The sequence below is a fragment of the Mustela erminea genome, chromosome 13, assembly GCF_009829155.1.
Source record: "Mustela erminea isolate mMusErm1 chromosome 13, mMusErm1.Pri, whole genome shotgun sequence".
In the NCBI taxonomy this organism is placed as follows: Eukaryota; Metazoa; Chordata; class Mammalia; order Carnivora; family Mustelidae; genus Mustela; species Mustela erminea.
This window is the reverse complement of record NC_045626.1, coordinates 65,677,912-65,700,017: the sequence shown is the minus strand read 5'-3', so window position 1 is coordinate 65,700,017 and position 22,106 is coordinate 65,677,912. Positions and strand designations below refer to the sequence as shown.

Here is a 22,106-nt window from a genome sequence, read left to right as displayed (position 1 = left end):
GTTTATCAATTTTATTAATTCTTTCAAAGAACCAGCTCCTAGTTTTGTTGATTTGTTCTATTGTTTTTTTGTTACTAGTTCATTGATTTCTGCTCTGATCCTTATGATTTCTCTTCTCCTGCTGGGCTTAGGGTTTCTGTCTTGTTCTTTCTCCAGCTCCTTTAGGTGGAGGGTTAGGTTGTGTACCTGAGACCTTTCTTGTTTCTTGAGAAAGGCTTGTACCGCTATATATTTTCCTCTCAGGACTGCCTTTGTTGTGTCCCACAGATTTTGAACCGTTGTATTTTCATTATCATTTGTTTCCATGATTTTTTTCAATTCTTCTTTAATTTCCCGGTTGACCCATTCATTCTTTAGAAAGATGCTGTTTAGTCTCCATGTATTGAGGTTCTTTCCAAACTTCCTCTTGTGGTTGAGTTCTAGCTTCAGAACATTGTGGTCTGAAAATATGCAGGGAATGATCCCAATCTTTTGATACCGGTTGAGTCCTGATTTAGGACCGAGGATGTGATCTATTCTGGAGAATGTTCCATGTGCACTAGAGAAGAATGTGTATTCTGTTGCTTTGGGATGAAATGTTCTGAATATATCTGTGATGTCCATCTGGTCCAGTGTGTCATTTAAGGCCTTTATTTCCTTGTTGATCTTTTGCTTGGATGATCTGTCCATTTATTTCAGTGAGGGGAGTGTTAAAGTCCCCTACTATTATTGTATTATTGTTGATGCATTTCTTTGATTTTGTTATTAATTGGTTTATATAGTTGGCTGCTCCCACGTTGGGGGCATAGATATTTAAAATTGTTAGATCTTCTTGTTGGACAGACCCTTTGAGTATGATATAGTGTCACTTGGGGTTCTTTTTGACAAGGTTCTTTTTTGTTGTTCTTATTTATTTATTTATTTATTTTCTCTTATCATCTACTTTTTTTGGTCTTTCTGTTTGTCTGTTTTTGTTTGTATACTTCATAAATCTTATCTTGGGGCCCATTTGGGCTGGACCTTCTCTTTTATTTTATCTTTCTTTTTTTCCTCTCTCTCTCTCTCTCTCTCTCTCTTTTTCTCTTTTTTCTTTCTTTTGGGTGGGGACTCCTGATTGCTCATTCGAGGGTGCACCTTGCCAGCACCGTGGTCACAGTCAATACATTCAGCTACACATCCGTTCACCCTTCTCTCAACAAAATGACTAGGAGGAGGAATGCCCAGCAGAAGAAAAATTCAGAGACTGGGCCCTCTCCATCAGAGCTATTGGATATGGACATAGACAGTATGTCAGAAAGGGAATTCAGGCTAACAAGTATCTAGGCAATAGCTACGGTGGAGAAAGCCATGGATGACAAAATGGAAGTGAAAGCCACCAGGGATGATGTTCACAATGTTTTCAATGAGTTCCAACATAATCTAAATTCTCTAAAAGCTAGGGTAACTGAGGCAGAAGATAGAATTAGTGATCTGGAGGACAAAGAGACAGAGAAAAAGGTTCAGGAGGAAGCCTGGAACAAACAGCTTAGAAGCCATGAAAACCGAATTAGGGAAATAAATGACGCCATGAAACGTTCCAACATCAGAATTATTGGAATCCCTGATGGGGAGGAGAAAGAAAGAAGACTAGAATATAGCTGAACAAATTCTCCATGAAAATTTTCCCAATCTTGTGAATGAAACCAGCATTCACGTCCTAGAGGCAGAAAGGTCTCCCCGCACGATCAGAGAATCTAGAAAGACCTCAAGACACCTGATAGTGAAAATGATGAATCATAATTGTAGACAGCAGCTCTTGAAAGCAGCTAGAGCAAAGAAATTCCTTACATACAGAGGAAAACCCATCAGAATAATGTCAGACCTGTCCACAGAAACCTGGCAAGCCAGAAAGGGCTGGAAAGATGTATTCAAGGCACTAAATGAGAAGAACATGCAGCCAAGAATACTTTATCCATCAAGACTGACATTCAGAATGGATGGAGAAATAAAGACCTTCCAAGACCAGCAAGTTTTAAAAGAGTATGTGACCACCAAGCCGACATTGCAGGAAATATTAAGGGAGGTTCTATAAAAGAGGAATAAACCTAAGAATATTATTGAACAGAAATATATGAAGAAAATCTACAGAAACAAAGAATTCACAGGTAACACGATGTCAATAAAAAACGTATTTCTCAATAATCACGCTCAATGTGAATGGCCTAAATGCGCCCATAAAATGACACAGGGTTGCAGATTGGATACAACGACAGGACCCATCCATATGTTGTCTACAAGAGACCCATTTCGAACCTAAGGATACATCCAGACTGAAAGTGAAGGGATGGAGAAGCATCTTTCATGCCAATGGGCCTCAAAAGAAGGCTGGGATAGCAATTCTCATATCAGATAAATTAGATTTTAAACTAAAGACTTTAGTCAGGGATACAGAAGGACACTACATAACTTTTAAAGGGACTATCCACCAGGAAGATCTAACAATTGTAAATATTTATGCCCCCAATATGGGAGCAGCCAATTACATAAGAAAACTATTAATCAAGATAAAGAGTCATATTGATACAAATATATTAAGTGTAGGAGATCTTAACATGCCACTCTCAGTAATAGACAGATCATCCAAGCAGAAAATCAACAAAGAAACAAGAGCATTGAATGGCACATTGTACCTGACCTCATAGATGGACTGCTTAGATATATACAGAACATTCCACCCTAAAACAACAGAATACTCATTCTTCTCGAGGGCAAACCTTCTCCAGAAGAGACCACATACTGGGTCACAAATCAGGGCTCAACTGATACCAAAAGACTGAGATTATTCCCTGCATATTCTCAGATCACAATGCTTTGAAACTGGAGCTCAACCACAAGGAAAAGTTCGGAAGGAACAGAAACACCTGGAAGCTAAAGACCACCTTGCTTAAGAATGCTTGGATCGACCAGGAAATCAAAGAAGAACTTAAAACAATTTATAGAAACCAATGACAATGAAGACACTTCAGTCCAAAACCAATGGGATACAGCAAAGGTGGTCCTAAGTGGGAAATACATAGCCATCCAAGCCTCCCTCAAAAAATTGAAAAATCCAGAATACCCCGGCAGTCTCTACACCTTAAAGAACTGGAGAATCAACAACAACTTAAGCTAACTCCACACACAAGAAGGTAAATAATCAAGATTAGAGCAGAGATCAATGAGATAAAACTGGAGATACAATAGAATACATCAATGAAACTAGAAGCTGGCTTGTTGAAAGAATTAATAAGATCGATAAACAATTGGCCAAACTAATTCAAAAGAAAAGAGAGAAGGCCCAAATTAATAAAATTATGAATGAAAAGGGAGAGATCACACTAACACCAAGGAAAGAGAAACAATTACAAGAAGTTATTATCAACAGTTATATGCCAATAAGTTAAGCAACCTAGATGAAATGGATAGATCCTGGAAAATTATAAACTTCCAAAATTGAACCAGGAAGAAATCGACAACCTGAATAGACTGATATCTAGTCACAAGATTGAAGCAGTGATCAAAAACCTCCCAAAAAACAAGAGCCCAGGACCAGACGGATTCCCTGGGGAATTCTACCAAACTTTCAAAGAAGAAATAACACCTATTCTCCTGAAGCTGTTTCAAAAAATTGAAGCAGAAGGAAAACTTCCAGACTCTTTTTATGAAGCCAGCATTACCCTGATCCCCAAACCAGGCAAAGACCCCACCAAAAAGGAGAATGTCAGACCAATGTCCCCAATGAATATAGATGCTAAGATTCTCAACAAGATCCTAGCAAAAAATATCGAACAGCACATTAAAAAGATTATCCCCCATGACCAGGTGGGATTCATCCCTGGGTTGCAAGGATGGTTCAATATTTGCAAATCAAAGTGATAGAAGAACAAATCAATAAGAGAAGAGAGAAGAACCACACTGTCCTCTCAATTGAGGCAAAAAAAAAGTATTTGACAAAATCCAACATCCATTCCTGATTAAAACGCTTCAAAGTATAGGAATAGAAGGAACATTCCTCAACTTCCTAAAATCTGTCTATGAAAAACCCACAGCAAATATCATCCCCAATGGGAAAAAGCTCACAGCCTTCCCTTTGAGATCAGGAATGCGACAAGGATGCCCTCTCTCACCACTCTTGTTCAACACAGTTCTAGAAGTCCTAGCAACAGCAATCAGACAACAAAGAGAAATAAAAGGTATCCAAATTGGCAATGAAGAAGTCAAAATCTCTTCGCAGATGACATGATACTTTATATGGAAAACCCAAAAGACTGCACCCCCAAACTACTAGAACTCATACAGCAATTCAGTAATGTGGCAGGCTACAAAGTCAATGTACAGAATTCGGTTGCTTTCTTATACACTAACAATGAAAACACAGAAAAGGAAATTAGAGAATCAATTCCATTTACTATAGCAACAAGAGCCATAAGATACCTGGGAATAAATCTAACCAAAGAGGTAAAGGATCTGTACTCAAGGAACTACAGAACACTCATGAAAGAAATGGAGAAAGACACAAAAAGATGGAAGACCATTCCATGCTCATGGATCAGAAGAATAAACATTGTGAAAATGTCTATACTGCCTAGAGCAATCTATACTTTTAATGGCATTCTGATCAAAATTCCACCGGTATTCTTCAAAGAGCTGGAACAAATAATCCTAAAATTTGTATGGAATCAGAAGAGACGTCGAATTGCTAAGGAAATGTTGAAAATGAAAAACAAAACTGGAGGCATCACGTTGTCTGATTTCAAGCTTTACTACAAAGCTATGATCACCAAGACAGCATGGTACTGGCATAAAAACAGATACATAGACCAGTGGAACAGAGTAGAGAGCCCAGATATGGACCCTCAACTCTATGGGCAAATAATCTTTGACAAAGCAGGAAAAAATATGCAGTGGAAAAAAGACAGTCTCTTCAATAAATGGTGCTGGGAAAACTGGACAGCTATATGTAGTAGAATGAAACTCGACCATTCTCTTACACCATACCAAAGATAAACTCAAAATGGATAAAAGACCTCAACATGAGACAGGAATCCATCAGAATCCTAGAGGAGAACATAGGCAGTAACCACCTCAATATCAGCCACAGCAACTTCTTTCAAGATATGTCTCCAAAGGAAAAGGAAACAAAAGCAAAAAATGAACTTTTGGGACTTCATCAACATCAAAAGCTTCTGCACAGCAAAGGAAACAGTCAGCAAAACAAAGAGGCAACCCACAGAATGGGAGAAGATATTTGCAAATGACAGTACAGACAAAAGGTTGATATCAAGGATCTATAAAGAACTCCTCAAACTCAACACACACAAAACTGGTAATCATGTCAAAAAATGGGCAGAAGATAGGAACAGACACTTCTCCAATGAGGACAAACAAATGGCTATCAGACACATGAAAAAATGTTCATCATCACTAGTCATCAGGGAGTTTCAAATGAAAACCACATTGAGATACCACCTTACACCAGTTAGAATGGCCAAAATTAGCAAGACAGGAAACAACATGTGTTGGAGGGGGTGTGGAGAAAGGGGAACCCTCTTACACTGTTGCTGGGAATGCAAGTTGGTGCAGCCACTTTGGAGAACAGTGTGGAGATTCCTCAAGAAATTAAAAACAGAGCTTCCCTGATCCATGATCACCTGTCAGGGAGATGGTATAGAAATCTTCAGTGTACAGTGGTACCAGCAGAAGCCAGGGCAGGACCCTGGCCGGTCATAGATGACAATAACAAGTGCTCCACAGGGATTCTCTGATGCTAAGACTCCAACTTGGAAGACACAGCCACCCTAAACCCCAGCAAGACCAGGGCCAAGGACAAGGCTGATTATTACTGTCAAGTGTGGGACAACAGCAATGCTCACAGTGACAGAGCCAGACAGGGTTGTGAGACACAATCCCCCTTCCTTTCTGTGTCACACTCTCCTTCAGTCCCTGGAGGACTGTAGACAAAGAACAGAGGTCTGGTCCAGGACTCCAGGTCCGAGATTCCCAGACCTCTCTCCCAACACAGCCCCCCAGGCAGCCTCTGCGCCATGTGGATCAGGGGTGCCTGTGCAGGAGGCAGGATGATGCTGTCATGTTTTCTGGCTTAGGATAGTGGCTGGGGATGAAAGATCAGGCTGGAAGGACAGAAAGATGTCCATGTGCAGACAAGACAAGCTCAAAGTGACAAGGCAAAGTCTCAACTTTCCACTGAACAGAATCACTGTGGTGTTTAGGGATGGAAGCAATTCTTCTTTAGCGCTAAAACCTCTAGGGCAGCAAAGTGTATGTTAATGGTACAAGGAGTGAAAATTATGCAGTGGGTCACCCAGAAGATCAGTGAGTATGGACATTCCCAATTCTACCTCTTCATTCCTGGCTCATCAATGCTGGCTATGGGAGAAACAGCATTGTGTATAAGACACGTATTTAGTGTAAATATCACCTCCTGCCAAATCTTGCCACAGTCCCACAAGGTGTTGCATGTAAATGGACAGTAAAAAAAGTATGTAAGAGGCCAGTAGTCCATCATTCCAGCCAGCTGTTTTGAATGCTGCAGAGCATGGTAGAACCAGTGAATTCCACACTGTAGAATGTGTAGAACCACACATTCCATAGTGTGCATCAGCACACTACAGTCCTTTTCTGAGGTGAAATGTGAGCTTTGGACAGAACCACACTGAATACTGGAACAGTGGGTGAGGCATTCAGTAAGTCCAGGGGTCAGAGTTTGGGAAGAAGCACTGCAGTCAAAGAAAGCATGTTCCCATCCAGAGTAAAGGTCTCTTCCACCAAGAACAGAGTGATCGCTTCCATGATGGAACAAGTCTAATGTCATTCATCTGCCACCAGGCTCCTGGCTTATTCCTAAGGGAATGGTCTCATCCTGGGGACTCTGAGTTGGTCTCTGCTCTTGGAAGATTGGTCCCTCAGAAGTAGCCACAGTCATGTCAGCTTTATGAGGGGACAAACCTAGGGATTATCCCATGAATAATCTAAAAACTTGCAACATGGCCACTCTGCTATTGGCCCACTGGGCAAGTTCAAGAGTGGATGCAAAAGAAAGCTAAACACTGTCCCCAGACGTGTCACATTATCCACCTGAGTATGAACACCATTTCCCATTGAGGACTCACACTTCTGGGCATTCTCATGAACACAAATAGCTCTGTGTTCATTTGGGGGTGGGGTCTCCTCACATATCTCTTCCTCAAACATCTTTTACCACTTTCCTTTATTCCTCCCAAGGCTCGAACCTTCCAGCCAAACTGAGTCAGAGAAGATAGGTTAGAAATAAGCCACTCTGTCCTTCTCTCTGCCCAGGTGAAATAAACAAACTACCCTGCTCAAACGTTGCCTTATTGAAAAATTGTCCATATTGTGCAGGGTTGTCCCAGATGACAGCTGGAGGACTACGACTGTTAACTAGCAGAGCTGGCTACACATCACACAGGAAACTCTTAAACCTACCACGGTTTTTCCTCTGGATCAGCTGTTCATAGGACTGTCCCCACTGGGTCATAATTGTGCCAGACAGAGCAAAGACAATGCAGTATGTGTTGGTGTCATGGCCGTCAGGCCTTTTCCTCATGCATCTCCCCTGTGCCTTCAGGACCTGGGGAAGTCTGATCTCAAATTTGCCTCTTATGTTTGATGTTGGAGAGCTGCTATGAATGCCCAGTTCCGTGGCATGGTTGATCTGATAACACAGTTTGTGCAGGCAGCTCAATCACATAGTTACTTAGTGGTGAATTGGGAACCTACAGTCTCTGTTAAGTTTCAGTAGCAAGCCAAAGTGTGTGCCAGTGGGAGCTTTCTACTAACACACATGCAAGAAAAAAATGGTAAGGTGCCCATCTATTTCAGATCTAGGGACAAAGTCTTTGATTGAAACCAGTGATGAGTCTGATTACTACTTGATCCTGCCATTCATTATGGTAACAACACACACCTTACCATTGGTGATAAAATGGAACTACCTGTCTCCTAAAATGCAAAGATTCCCAAAACTACAACTTTGACATCCAATCCAGAGTTCAAAATCTCTAGAAAACATATGTGTATATGTCATATTTATCGGCATATATGTACACAAATACATCTTCAACATATACACAGCAGGCACAATTAGTATATAAGTGCACAAGCACTCACAAGTATATTCATATATATGTTTGTGTATCAGTACATGATAGAAAGGAGTGTGTGACAAGAATTTGATGTCATGTGTCACAAACACACAAGTGAGGCACGGAAAAGCCATGGTCACTGTCAGCTACAAACAAGCTCCTGCTTCCCACTCAGTTTGCAGGGAGGCTCACGCAGGGTTCCTCTTGTGACTCACCTTCCCTGGAAACATATAACATGAGAATTCTAACACATCAGCCACACCTGTCCCCGATTTTATAACCTATGGGAAAATATCGCCTTGGAACTCAACTAGCATAGAATCCCAGACACCTAAGGTCCTCACTGTCCCCACATCCTCTCACAAACCAGACTCTTCCCCACAGGGACAGACTCCAAGCATACTTCAGTTCTTGTCCCTTTTTCCCATCCTGACAGCAGCCACACAGTCCCCTCTGCAGAGAAGCTTCCTGCAGCCTCTCCCCACACATGACATGCCGGTCATTTTGTCTGATGTCATTTCATTCTCTGCACAATCCCAACACTGTCCAGGTTCTTTTATCATTTAAATAACTGATTGATTTGTATTACTTATTATCCCCTACTGGAGTAGAAGTTTTTAATGCAATGAATGCCCATATCAGTCGGAAGCATGAACATTCAAGCAGCTATTTTCTGGCAGACAGAAGTAAGTCTGAAGTCAGATGGTGGTTCTTCAGGTACAACCATTCCCTGAGGTCCCAAATCCTCTCACTGTGTCTCCCACCACTGTGACTATGGAGACTTTGCTTTGTCTTGTTGTTGACAACAGACCTCAGGATGGCTGCTGCAGCTCCAGCTATCAGTCATGAGGACAAGAGAAAGAACATTCATAAATCTAGTCAGTTTCTTTCATTCATGGACAAATCTTCCCAGAAAGATCCCCAGAATAATGACACATCCGTGGGCTAGCTCTGGGCCACAAGGTCAATGCTGATCTAGACACAATTGAGAAATAGTGGGGCTTCTCAAAGATTATAGAAGACAAGATGCAGGTAGATGGGGTTGATGATGGTGTGTCCCCAGTGCTGTTCTGCCCAAGGCAGGAACCCAAGAAAGACTTGTGTCTTATTTGCACTGATATCCCAGGATGAAACCTATGGAAGAACAAGTTGGGTTTGAATAAGATTTTGTTGGTTGAGTGTCCTACTGTCTCTGTCCTTGGAGCAGGAGCTATAATCAGACTATGTGGTAGTCCAGCAGCCAGATCAAGTGAAACAGTCCCTGAGTCCTGTGTCTCCTGGTGCTCAGCCCCAAAACCATACCATCACCACCCCCACCCCAGAGACATGAGCCCTGATACCTCAGATGGGTGCTGCCTTCTCTTCACATGAGCCTCTTCCTATTGTCATGGGTAATCTGACGCCTTATACCTAGTCTTGATGCTGGCAGGAACCCCACAAAGACGAGCAAATCCTCCCCTGGAGGATGCATGCCAGCAGTGCATGGATCAAGGGGAATCAGGATGTGAGCACTGGGTCATGAATCTCCACCTGGACAAAAGATTTCCCTAAACTTCCTGCTGCCAGTGTGGAGCGGCCACTAGGGGGAAGCAGAGATCGCCTGGCAAAGCCTCAGGGATTTGTTTGTTTGTTTGTTTGTTTGTTTCAGCATAACAGTATTCATTATTTTTTTCACCACACCCAGTGCTCCATGCTGGAAGGATTGGTTACCAGGACCTGAGACCAGAAGGTAAAGGTATAGGTTTACTACACTATCACCTTTGACAGATGTAAAATTCTGACTCGGGTCTTTCATCTCTATCCTGTGGAATTTGTCTCGGGCTCTAGCACACGTCCAGGACTTCATGACGCTCCACCCCACCCCATTCCTGCTACACTCTGTCACTGTCAATCCTTGCTCAAGCACTAGGTCTGTCTCTGTCAGGGAGGGCACCTTGGGGATACTGAGGAACAGCATCTATGACCTGCCCCAGGAGCTCTCCTAGGCACGGACACCTATAGCACATCAATGGCTCCCTAAAACTCCATGTGCACCTGGCAAGGGAGGGATTTTGTTCCTGTTCTGATGCTCACAATATAAACCAGAAGTAGGACACACACTGACCCATGATCCTCTAGTACCTACAGAGGAAACATTCTATGATGGGTTCAGAAAATGCAGACAGACTCCACCTCACAGCTCAGTTGTGACCATGCCTCCCCAGGAGCCAGGTCAGGACATGGAGAGGGATAGAGTTTGGACCCCAGGCTACGGAAACACAGGGGAAAGAGAATCAGCTGGGCTGAGGATGGGTTTGCAGGAGCTGCCCTCCCATCTCTGTGTCCCTTGGAGCTGGGCCCATTTGTGTGTGTGTGTGTGTGTGTGTGTGTGTGTGTGTTGTTAGTAGCTGAGCTCATTTCTAAAACCACAAGGTTCCTCAGCAGCAGTCCCTGAGCTCTGGCTCATTTGCATAACCAGCTGGTGTCTCCAGCAAGAGGATAAGAGGGTTCCAGGAGAAACACTGCCCAGCCTTGAGCTTCGGGGAGCAAAATCAAGGAACCTGCGCCATGGCCTGGACCCCTCTCCTCCTTGGATTCCTGGCTCACTGCACAGGTGCTGAGGCCAGGCTCACACCTCCTTATCCCTAGGTTCTGGGACACTCCTGGCCCTGACTCTGAGCTCAGCAGTGGACTGCCACTGAGGGGCAAGATCTCAAGACCATCTTTTGAGATGAGGGGGTTATGGGGTGTAATCTCTTCCCACTATTATCATTGGCTCTGTCTGACCCCAAAAGGGCTGCACCTGCCCAGGGAAATGGGAGGAATGGTTCTCATTTGTTCAAAGGTTCTACCCACAAGGCCAGCACATGGGCCCCAGAACGAAGAGGACATCAGGGTGGGAATTATCTAGAGAATCACTGGGATTTAAACCAGGGGTGGTAGTGTCCAGGGGGTGATACTCTGGCTGCAACCTACCTCTCATCTTCTCTCTTGCAGGCTCCATGGCCTCGTATGTGCTGACTCAACCACCCTCACTATCGGTGAATCTGGGACAGACGGCCAAGATCACGTGTGGGGGAAACAACATTGGGAGTAAATATGCTCACTGGTACCAGCAGAAGCCAGGCAGGGTCCCTGTGCTGATTATCTACAAGGATAGCAGCCGGCCATCAGGGATCCCTGACCGGTTCTCAGGCACCAACTCAGGGAACACGGCCACCCTGACCATCAGCGGGACCCGTGCTGAGGACGAGGCTGACTATTACTGTCAGGTGTGGGACAGCAGTACTAATGCTCACAGTGACACAGGCAGATGGAGAAGTGAGACAGAAACCCCTTCCCCATCTGTGTCACACTCTCCTCCAGCTCCAGGAGGCCTGTGCACAGAGCAGGGAATACTTTTGGCCCAGGTCCCCTCATCTGAGATCCCCAGACCTTCCTCCCCATCCAGCCCTCCAGGCAGCTCTGCACAGGGAGGTCAGGAGAGCATTTACAGCCGACAGCACTAGGCTGCCTGCTTCTCTGTGCCGGGGTGTCAACTGCACACAGAGGGACTGGGTAGAAAAAAGACACAGGGAGACATTTGGCCAATGGTCATGATCTCACCATTTCCAAGTGGTGATCGTGAGCTAATGCTCTCCCGACTGATCAGGATTACAGTTCAAATTGTCCCAGCTCAGCTGAGTTCCTGAAGCTCTGGAGCCATGAGAGGACCCTCCTCTACCAAAGTGGAACAGATGGGTACAGTAGACACTGAGAGGTCACCCATATCCCCTCTTCTGGGCTCACACATGCACCCACTGCTTCCTGGAGCCCCTGGCCGCTCACAGGAGAGCTCCTCACTAGAAAATGCTGCTGGTTCAGAGATCTGCTTCCCCGGGTTTCTGTCCCTTCTCAGAGAGGTTCAGGTGAATGATCTCAGAGGCCCAGGGCCCAAGGCCCTCCCTCTGGTTCAGATGTCCTGAAAAATCCCCAGGTGGAGAGCTCCCTGAAGAAGGAGGCTGATCAGATGGCTCACTCTCTGTGGGTCGCTCTCCTTCTGCCCAGGTTCATTTCCCTTCTCCTTCCAGGTTTTTACACATGCACTTCCCTATCTCAGAGTCTGCTTCCAGGAACCCAATCTGACATGGCCAGCATCCTGGAGACTTTCCTCAGGGAACAGAGGGGGCCACTTGATATATCCACAAAGCTGGGATACCTCCCCAAAATCCACAAGATGCATGTCCAGTCTCCACCAGATGAGATCCTTTCTTCTATTTCTATACAAGGAGAAACATGCAGACACACTAGGTGTTCTGGGTTCTGACAGACAGTTGGAGGGTCACATCTATCCTGATTGTGAATGAGTGACATTGGGACAGTTGCCTCCTCCTCCAGAGTGTCTAGAAGATATTCATCTATGGGAGTGACACACTCAAGGAGTGATCTCTCAATTCTACCCCTCAACACACACACATTTTGCCCAAGAAGCCTTCTTTACATGCCCCCTACCCAGAAATATGGACAGAAAACAATTTTATGAAATGTAGTCCAGTCTCTTGATGTTGACACATAAGAAGCCATCAGAGTCCCACCTTGTCCTCAAGAAATCCATTAGATTCACACAAACCACAGTCTGCAAATAAAGGGAATATTAATAATCTTTCTATCACTTGATGATATACAACTATCCCACGACAACCACAAATAGGTTCTTTCTCCCATAAGAGGAAACAAAATACACTTTTGTCTGCTAGGGATATTTATTTTTGTCCCACATGATTTGATATCCTAAATATTAACATTGAAATAGACATTAACACACCTGATGTGAGATGGTAATGGGATGAGGCAGGTGGAGAAAACATAAACATAAGATTACTCTGTATCCAAACACATTCCTACAACATAAGGAGAAATACGTGTTATTTGCTTGCTCATTTCTGCCACTACACTGTATTCACTGGAAGGACAACTATAATGACTTTCTTCACCACCCACCACTTGATTCCCTTTCTTCAGGAAAATACCTGAGCTAGTCCTCATCCCAGCCAGTTGGGAGGACTAGACCTTCATTCAGGAACAATCGTCTATTAATCAGATATGCTGAATTGAACTGTGGCACGTTCATGACCGCAACCACAAACCAGGGACTCTTAGAGGATCTCCTGAATCCATACATACCGTCCCTTGCCTCACTTGTGCAGTGGACACCCAGTCACCCCATGACAGTCACTATGAATCGCCCCAGCCAGCACCCTCACTGTTACTCCTGACCCACTCCGAGGAAGCGCTGAAAGAAATAAGGCTCTGACTCTGCTCACAGAGCTGTGCAGTCAGTATGCCCCAGGGATCACCATCCACAGCACACACTCCATATGGCTGGTGAAAGTGTCCATTCTGAAACAACTTTTCAGATCATACAGTATCTGGAGTTTAATTCAAGCTCCCTTACCCAGAGCAGGTCAGTGAAGCCCCATGTCTCAGGTGGCCAAGTAGGACGTAGGTAGATAAGAAGAAGAAGTGAGATTTTCCAGTGCCTAGACACCCCACCCTGTGAAGCACAGCGAGCACACAGTCCTGGGGAATGGGGAAGGGGTTGCTCCCCAAGTTGCAGATGCAGCTGCAGCCAGACTGGGTGAGGCCCAGGCATCTGCAGGTGGGACAGCTCCCCAGTGAGCCTGTGGTATTTCTCCTCCAAGAACCCCTCTCTGAGTGGTTTCACCCCTGCTCTGCTCCTGCTTGCAACGGAGGTGAGAGGCCCAGAGGGAGGCACAGTGGGAGGCACAAGTGCCCCGATCTCCCTCCCAGTCAGGGTCCATGGGGTCAGGACCCACACTCACTGTGTCCACATCGTCCCCTCCCTTCATGGGGCTGTGACAGTCACTTATGACTCAGCCGTCTTCCTCCAGCACCACTCCTTATCCTATCTTAGAGGCTCTGTGCCTCCCCTGACCTGCGGCCGACTCCCTTCATGTCAGTAGCCCTAATCAGGCCCATGAGCTCAGGCATAAACATGCCTCTTGGCAGCAGCAGAACCCAAGCCTGGTCCCCCAGCAGGTGTATATACAGATATGAGCGACCATCCGGGGCTGATTCTGAGGATGGAACATAGGTAAGTGGTCCCCTGAGCATGACCAGGACTGAGAGCCAGGACTAGACTGACCATTGTTGTCCTACTTAATGTACCACTGGGAGTGCCTGGCAGTGACTCAGGTGACATAGAAGGATGGGGGATGGGACATGAACCAACCTGTCATGGTCTGGCTCTCACTCTCACTGTCCTCTGAGCAGTTGCTTGTCAGGCCTAAGAGCATGAGACCTTCCTAGTCCTGGCCCAGACCCTGAAGGATGGGAGACTAGCAGGTTCCCTGATCTCAGATCTGTGTTTACCCTACTGAACAGTGGCAGAGTGGTGAGCTCTTGCATGGGAACTACAGCCAGGCTTCAGAGTAGATAATACAGATTTGGAGTGTCATTATACATCGCGTGGGCCCCAGATGTAATCACGTGTCACTCTGGAGAGACGACAGCTGTATCAGAAAGCAGGGCCCTATGGGAATTTCCCTTCTCCTTGGGTACAAGCACCTGGATGGGCCCCAGCGGCTCTGTGACTCCTTGCTTTCCTGGATGAGGTTTTCAACAACCTACAGGGCTGCCCAAAGCTTACTGAGGAAGAGTCCAGGACCTGCTGCTCCAGGTGCTTCCCTTCTTTAGGTTTTACAGAAACTGGGGAAGAAGAGAAGACACCACCTTGGGGCCCACCTGGAGACCTTCTCCTGGCACCACTGTCCATGCACTGCCTCAAGTCACCTGCACCAGGCAAGTCTGACCCTTAGGTGACCTCTGACCCACATCCCTGTGTGACCCTGTGTGGTGGCCCCAGCTACATTAGGGCCTTACTGTAGCTTTGAGGAGAAAGATATTTTCCAGTATTTGAAGAGATTTGTATTATAAGGTCAATTTCTTTCCATGATTCTTTGACCTGTGATTTTGAAATTGATTTTGAGAGTAATTGCATGACGCCCAAGGAACAGATGAGGAATTCATTAAGAAGGAGGAGCAGAAGCTTCCGCCATTTCCATCCTGGCTTGTGTTAGAATGATACCTTCCTGGGAGTGGGAGACACTGAAGTGAAATCATTTTCTCCTCACAAAAGAATGGAGAGTACAATTAGAATTTTTCATCTAAATTTTACTTAATGACCTGATCAATCAGAAACAGGGTCTTTGATGGAAAACTCTATGACTAAAACAATCATTCCATGGATTTTTCAGGTGAAAGGATTATGAAAAGGTCCCTCTAGAGAATTACAATCTGGAGATTCCCACCAGAGCCTTCTTCATCAACAGGACAGTGAATAGCCCGGCACCTCCGGAGGTCGCTGTGGTCAGGTGCAGAAGCGCCCCCACAGGCATCTGGCAGAACTGAGAGCAGAAGCTGTCTCCTTCAGGACCTGGATCGTTCCGGCTGAGGTTGTCCCACATCCCTTCCCAGTGTGAGCAGCCTTCGTCACCTGCTGCAAAGGACTCCTGCTGCCTTGTACCTACCAGCTTCTGCTCTTTCTCTCCGTCTCTGGTGACGGGGACCTACACTCTTGTCCCTGCCCTCCTTTCCCTGTCAGGTGCCCCCTTCCATCATGTTACTGCTCAGGAAAGCAGTGACAGGTCATCCACAGGGGACTGAACCAGAGGCAGGTGAAGCCCCTCAGTCACCCTGTGTCTACAGCTGCATAAGACGGGAAGGAAGGAATAGCCACTACTACCCTGATTGTACTCAGCCCCCACGTGACCTAAGGTGAAATAGGGCCGTCTGAACCCACCTTGTGTCAAACTTGTCGCCACCTCAGCAGCTTCCTCCTAGAGGCCCCTCTACGTGCCCAGCAGCTTCCCTGAGGACCTGATTTATTACCTGGAAATGACCTCTTACCACACCTGACACTTCCCTCTGAGCCCAAAATGCTCACCTTAGGAGAAAAGTCCACATGAGCCCTGACCTGGGTTGGAATCCCAGGTCTCTCAGGTTCCCCACCTTCCTTCAGATTCTCTACAATGGTCCCCAACGGACTGACTGGGCTTTTCCCACTCCTGTCTCACTACTTCTTTCTTCCTCCTGACCTGAGAGCGGCTCCTGGACTCCCTCTTCAGGATGGGCCCTGACCTCTGATCATGGAGCAGCCTGCCTGTTCAGTTCTGTCTCATCTCTGGATCCATGTTCTCCAGCACAGAACTCACCACTGATGCCTTGGTCCCCATTCCGCCAGGAAGGCTTGTCCAGCAAGAACACACTGATGAATAGCAGAGACGTGAAGAGTGGAGCTTACTTTCCTCACAAAAAGAAGTCTGAGGTAAGAAGGTTGTTGTTTTCTGGGGGCTCACCAATCTCATGAGCACCCACAGTCTCACTAGTGTTCCCTCCTCTTATCCCTACAATGTTGGTTTTGCTTCCATTCATACTTATGATGTACCCCAGGGAGTGCTCAGCTCCAGCTCTACCCCATGTTCCTCAGGAAAGGTGCTGCTGAGTCCCATCACTTCCTTCCTTCATGACAGCAAGCTTCGTGAGAATATCCACCCATTACCTTACATCCATGGTCCACACTGGGCCACGTGGTCAAGCCTGGCTACCAGGGACCTGACAAAAGCAAGCTTCTGACTTTCAGTTAGATGTAGGTGACAATGTACACGTAGAAAGGAGTCTAGTCTCCCACCTGGGTCTGCACACCAGTGTGTCTAGTATTGGATCTCACCCTCAAGATGGAAAGCCCTGAGAGAAGATTCTGTCTTCTTCCGGTCAACACATGAGAGAGAATATATAAGACAAAGTGGGTGAGAATACACATTTTTTAGGGGATGTTCTCTTGTCTCTTTGGGGATTGAGCCACCATTGCCCCCTATCAGTGCTTCGCGCACAGCTGCAGCAAGGAGAACCAGCCTCTGAGTTCTGTGTGCTCCAGTGCCACGGCCCGGGACCACCTGCATGACCTCCACCACCCCAGAGACAACAAAGGGGATGTGTCAAGAGGGCCTTGCCTCTTCAGTCTCTAATAGGATTTCTCATGACTCGTCTGAGCCTGTCATGGCTGGTCTATGACTGGCACAGGCCACACAGTGGAGTGGATTTCCTCCCTTCTGGTCAGCACTTCGTGGATCTGGGAATCACAGCTTGATGAGTGGATTCTGAATCCAAACTTGGACGGACAGAGGATGTCTTTGTACCTCCGGCAGCCAGCATGGAACAGCCATGAGCGGGCAGCAGAGGTCACCTGGGAAAGCCACCTGGACAAGGGGAGGGTCTGGGCATCAGAGGTTCTAATATGCAGGGACTAGTATTGGGACCTAACACCTGAAGGAAAGGTGTCCATTTCCTAGAGAATCTTACTTCACACTGACTTCCAAATCCCGCTGGCTCCAGGTCTCTTAGATTTGTCTTTTCTGGATTTTCTTACTCTTCTGGCACAGGCACTACATCTGTATTTCACAGCCCATGGCAAAACACAGACACTGTCCAGCATTTTTGCCAGAATTATTCTATATGAGCCTGTCAGCACATTGGGAACACTGAGGCACAGAATCTCTGTAGTGCCCCGGGAGCTCACATCAAGGACAGAATCTTACAGAATGGCAGGGACTCCTGGAATACACTATATGCCCTTGGTAAGGGTGACATTTTAATGGGTTCTGCCTCTCAGGAACTGTGCTTGGGTTAGGATGCTACCCCTATCTTTGCCTTCTCATTTCACCATAGAACAGGTTCATAATATTTAGACTGACCTCACATCTGAGTGCTTCTATGGCCAGACCTACCGAGGAACCAAGACAGGACATAATCCGAGGTAGAGATACCATCCCCAGTTATGCAGCAAACAGTTGAAGGAGAATATCATGAGCCAGTGGTTGGGTCTGCATATGCTGCTCCCCTCTGCTGTGTGCCCCTTGGTGCTGAGCCCTTCTCTGAAACCACAAAGCTCCACAGCAGCTGCCCCTGAACCATGGCTGATATGCATAACCAGCAGATGTTTTCAGCAAATGAACAAACGTAACCTGTGTGGGTAAACCTGCCAACCTAGACCCTGAGAGCAGAATTGGGCCTCCTCTACCATAGCCTGAACCCTTGTCTCCTCAGCTTCCTGTCTCTATGCAGAGATACCAAACCCATGTTCACACACCTCTGGCCCCACAGATCTAGGAAAAGGCTAGACCTGATTCTGAGCTCAGCTGGGGGCTACCCAGGGTGGGCAAGATACTCGTGATTATCCTGCAACATAAGGGGCTCATGGGCTAATACCAGAAGGACTATGATCACTAGCTCTCCAGAACTAACCCTGCCGAGAGGAAAGGGGTGGGGAGTTCCATTACATCACAGATTTCATTCCCCTGTCAGGCCTATGGGCCCTTGGGACTGAGACTGGGGTGAAACGGAACCCTGTGTTCCCACAGTATCCCCGGACCTCTGTCCAGGCTAGGCAGCTAGGAATATCTCCTAAGAATGGGTCTGTATATTCCAACACACCTCTCATATTTTTTTTCTTCCAGGCTCCATGGCCTCTTGCCTGCTAATCAGCCTCCCTCAGTGTTGGTGACTCTGGGACAGACAGACAGGATCACCTGTGGGGGAAACAACATTGGAAAGAAAGATGGTCATGGGTACCAGCAAAGCTAGTGCAGGACTCCCTGCAGTTTATCTATGGTGATAGCAACTGGGACTAAGGCATCCTTGACGGATTCTCCAGATCCAACTCGGGAACATGGCCACCCTGACCATCAGCTGACCCATGACTGAGGATGAGGCAGAATATTACCGTCAGTCATTTGACCACAGTGGTAATGCTCACAGTGACACAGGTAGGCAGGGAAGTGAGACACAAACCCCTTTCCCGTCTATGTCACACTCTCCTCCAACCCCAGGAGGCCTGTGCACAAAGCAGCGTGCAGGTCTGACCCAGGTCCCCACGTCAGAGGTCCCCTGATCCCACTCCACCCAGCCCACCATTTAGGTTCTGTGCAGGGTGGAAGGCAGAGGAAATGTACACAGATACTAAAACTATATTTCACCTGGGACTGCAATGAAGGAATGACTAAACAAGTTAGAAGAAGAAATGGAGATATTTTTTAAAGATCAAAACTTTTAAAGTCCCAAAATGAAAATTGCATGATCAGAAATACACAGGTGAGATTGTCAGCAGATCTGCTGATACAAAAGCAAAGATTAGAGAGCTTGAATACATGGCCACAAAGCTATTAAACCTGAAACATAGAGAGAAAAGCTGGGGGAAAAAAGAGTAAGGCCTCTGTGCCTAAGATAACTTCTTGCAGGGTCAAGTGTGTGATTGGAGTAACTACAGGAGAGAAGGTGGGGAGCCCGTGGTTAATTTTAAAAAAATTTCCAGCGATAATAGCCCAAAATATTCAAAACTTGGTGGACACATAAATCAATATATATTCGAGAAGCTCAGTGAACAAGAGAGACAGCATAGCACACATGGTAATCAAACTTTTACAGACCAGCGATGCAGACACTCTCATAGCCGGAGAGGAGACTGTTGTTCTGTACGGAGAACCAGCATCCTGGTGGGAGCAAGAAAACAGAGGAGCAATGACTGCAAATACTAAAAGAAGAAAACCTATAAAGCTTGATCTCTACCCAGTGAAAATGTCATTGAAGAATGAAGACAAAATAAAACTTTTCAGACTGCAAGCCTCACAGAACTGATCCCCCCACACTTTGCCTACAAGTAATAGTAAAGGATGCCCCATAGGAACAATGACAGAGAGAAATGTAACTTTATGAGAAGATATTTTAAAAAATCAGATGTCAGAGCTATATGGATAAATAGAAAAACTGTATAACTTAATGTATGTGATAAATAGTCAATTATTTAAGCAGAAGTAATAGCAATACATTTTGATTTATAATGGTTATAAAAACCAAAATACATGACAATTTTAGCAAAAATGATGGGAAAAGGAAAATTATTTTATCACATTCTTATTGTACCTAAGAATGACGTTGTGCCAGGAGGTAGTTTACGTTAGGAAGTGAGGATTTCCACGCCAAAATAAGACATTAAAATCGAAATATTTGAACCACAAAGAGTAAGAGCTGTTAGACTACCTTCTTTAGGATTCTCCAGAGAATATGTATCCAATAGGGCATGTATCTCATAAACACCCACATGTACATTCATATGTTACACACAGCGATATAAAGGAGGAGACAGAGACTGAAAGAAACTTATGTTAACAAACAAGACATGCACGGATGCCTGGGTGGCTCAGTTGCTTAAGCGTCTGCCTTCAGCTCAGCTCATGATCAGGGTCCTGTGACTGATCCCTGAGTCAGGCTCCCTGCTCAGAGGGGAGCCTGCATCTCCCATCTTTTGCTTCTCTCTCTCTCACATAAATAAATAAATAAAATCTTAAAAGAAGAAGAAAAAGAAGAAGAAGCCATAGGGACAGACTCCCTACACTCAGAGGAAGGAAGAAAAGGATTCCAGTGGATTTTGATTGACATGAAATGTCAGTGAGAGACAGTGGATTAATATCTTTATTGAAAAGGGGGGAAAACAGTTTTTCACTTGGGGAAAATATCCTTCAAACATGATGTCTAAATAAAAAATGTCCACAATACACAAATACACAAAAACTGACACGACTGCTCATGAGCTGACCCAAAATACAAGCAGTTAATGAATATTCCTCAGGCTGCCTGGGTGACTCAGTTGGTTAAGAATCTGACTTTGGCTAGGATCATGATCCCAAGGTCTTGGGATCAAGCCCCAAGTCCAACACCATGCTCAGTAGGGAGCCTGCTACTCCCTCTCCTGCTCCCCCTGCTTGTGTTCTCTCTCTGTGTCAAATAAATAAATAAAATTTTTTTTAAAAAAGACATCCTTCAGGCATGGGAGGTGATTCCAGGAAGAATCTGAATCTACAAAAACAATGTAAGGGATGCCTGGGAGACTCAGTTGGTTAAGTGTCTTCCTTCAGCTCAGGTCATGATCCCAAGCTCCTGGGATCCTGTCCTGTCCAGTCCTGCATCAGGCTTCTTGCTCACCAGGGAGCCTGCTTCTCCCTCTGCTTGCTGCTCCCCCTGCTTGTGTGTTCCCTCTCTCTCACTCTCACTCTATCTCTAACAAAGAAATAAAATCTTTTTACAAAATCAATGTGAAAATCAGAAATGCTAACTAAAGGGACAGATACTAGGACTTTTTTATTATCTAATCTCTTTAAAAGATTCATCACTGCAAGCCAGGAAAAAATATCCAATGAAAAAAAGACAGTCACTTCAATAAATTATGCTGGGAAAATTAGAAAGCTATGTATGGAAGGATGAAACTCATCCATTCTCTTGCACCATACCCAAAGATAAACTCAAAATGGATGGAAAACCTCGACATGAGACAGGAATCCACAAAAATCCTAGAGTAGAACATAGGCAGTAACCTCTTCGACATCAGCCACGGCGATTTCTTTCATGACACGTCTCCAAAGACAAGGAAAACAAATGCGAAAGTGAACTTTTGGGACTTCATCAAGATCAAAAGCTTCTGCTCAGCGAAGGAAACAGTCAACAAAACAAAGAGGAAACCCACAGAGTTGGAGAAGATATTTGCAAATGACAGTACAGACAAAAGGCTGATATCCAGGATCCATAAAGAACTTCTCAAACTCAACACACACAAAACAGATAATCATATCAAAAAGTGGGCAGAAGACAGAAACAGACACTTCTCCAATGAAGACATACAAATGGCTATCAGACGCATGAAAAAATGTTCATCATCACTAGCCATCAGGGAGATTCAAATTAAAACCACATTGAGATACCACCTTACACCAGTTAGAATGGCCAAAATTAGAAATACAGGAAACAACGTGTGTTAAGGAGGATGTGAAGAAAGGGGAACCCTCTTACACTGTTGGTGGGAATGCAAGTTGGTGCAGCCGCTTTAGAAAACAGTGTGGAGATTCCTTAAGAAATTAAAAATAGAGCAACCCTATGACCCTGCAATTGCACTACTGGGTA

At 45.4% G+C, this 22,106-nt stretch overlaps 4 protein-coding genes and 2 gene segments (V, D, J or C); all 6 read left to right on the top strand.

Moving 5' to 3' along the window:
* The window catches only part of LOC116571642 (immunoglobulin lambda-1 light chain-like), a 487,065-nt gene that overhangs the window by 362,039 nt on the left and 102,920 nt on the right, over positions 1 to 22,106 (top strand). The window lies entirely within an intron of this gene.
* The window catches only part of LOC116571649, a 146,006-nt gene that overhangs the window by 22,832 nt on the left and 101,068 nt on the right, over positions 1 to 22,106 (top strand).
* LOC116571641 (immunoglobulin lambda-1 light chain-like) overlaps positions 1 to 22,106 on the top strand; it is a 1,068,967-nt gene that overhangs the window by 951,904 nt on the left and 94,957 nt on the right. The gene's annotated exons all lie outside the window — the stretch shown is intronic.
* Positions 1 to 22,106, top strand: part of LOC116571643 (immunoglobulin lambda-1 light chain-like) — a 569,629-nt gene that overhangs the window by 456,700 nt on the left and 90,823 nt on the right. The gene's annotated exons all lie outside the window — the stretch shown is intronic.
* LOC116571639 overlaps positions 1 to 22,106 on the top strand; it is a 248,716-nt gene that overhangs the window by 155,178 nt on the left and 71,432 nt on the right.
* Positions 1 to 22,106, top strand: part of LOC116571638 (immunoglobulin lambda-1 light chain-like) — a 1,139,351-nt gene that overhangs the window by 1,051,134 nt on the left and 66,111 nt on the right. For 5 of the 22 annotated variants that reach the window (XM_032309762.1, XM_032309753.1, XM_032309745.1 and 2 more), the window contains exons 1-2: positions 10,609 to 10,713; positions 11,097 to 11,384. The exons of 10 other annotated variants lie outside the window; for them this stretch is intronic. In XM_032309762.1, coding sequence (XP_032165653.1) covers positions 10,668 to 10,713; positions 11,097 to 11,384 — 334 coding nt within the window. In that variant the 5' untranslated portion in view covers positions 10,609 to 10,667. Of the gene's footprint in view, positions 1 to 10,608; positions 10,714 to 11,096; positions 11,395 to 12,055; positions 12,058 to 16,854; positions 16,860 to 19,074; positions 19,080 to 22,106 lie in introns of those variants that run through there. 7 more of the 22 variants (XM_032309759.1, XM_032309754.1, XM_032309752.1 and 4 more) reach the window with 6 other exon arrangements.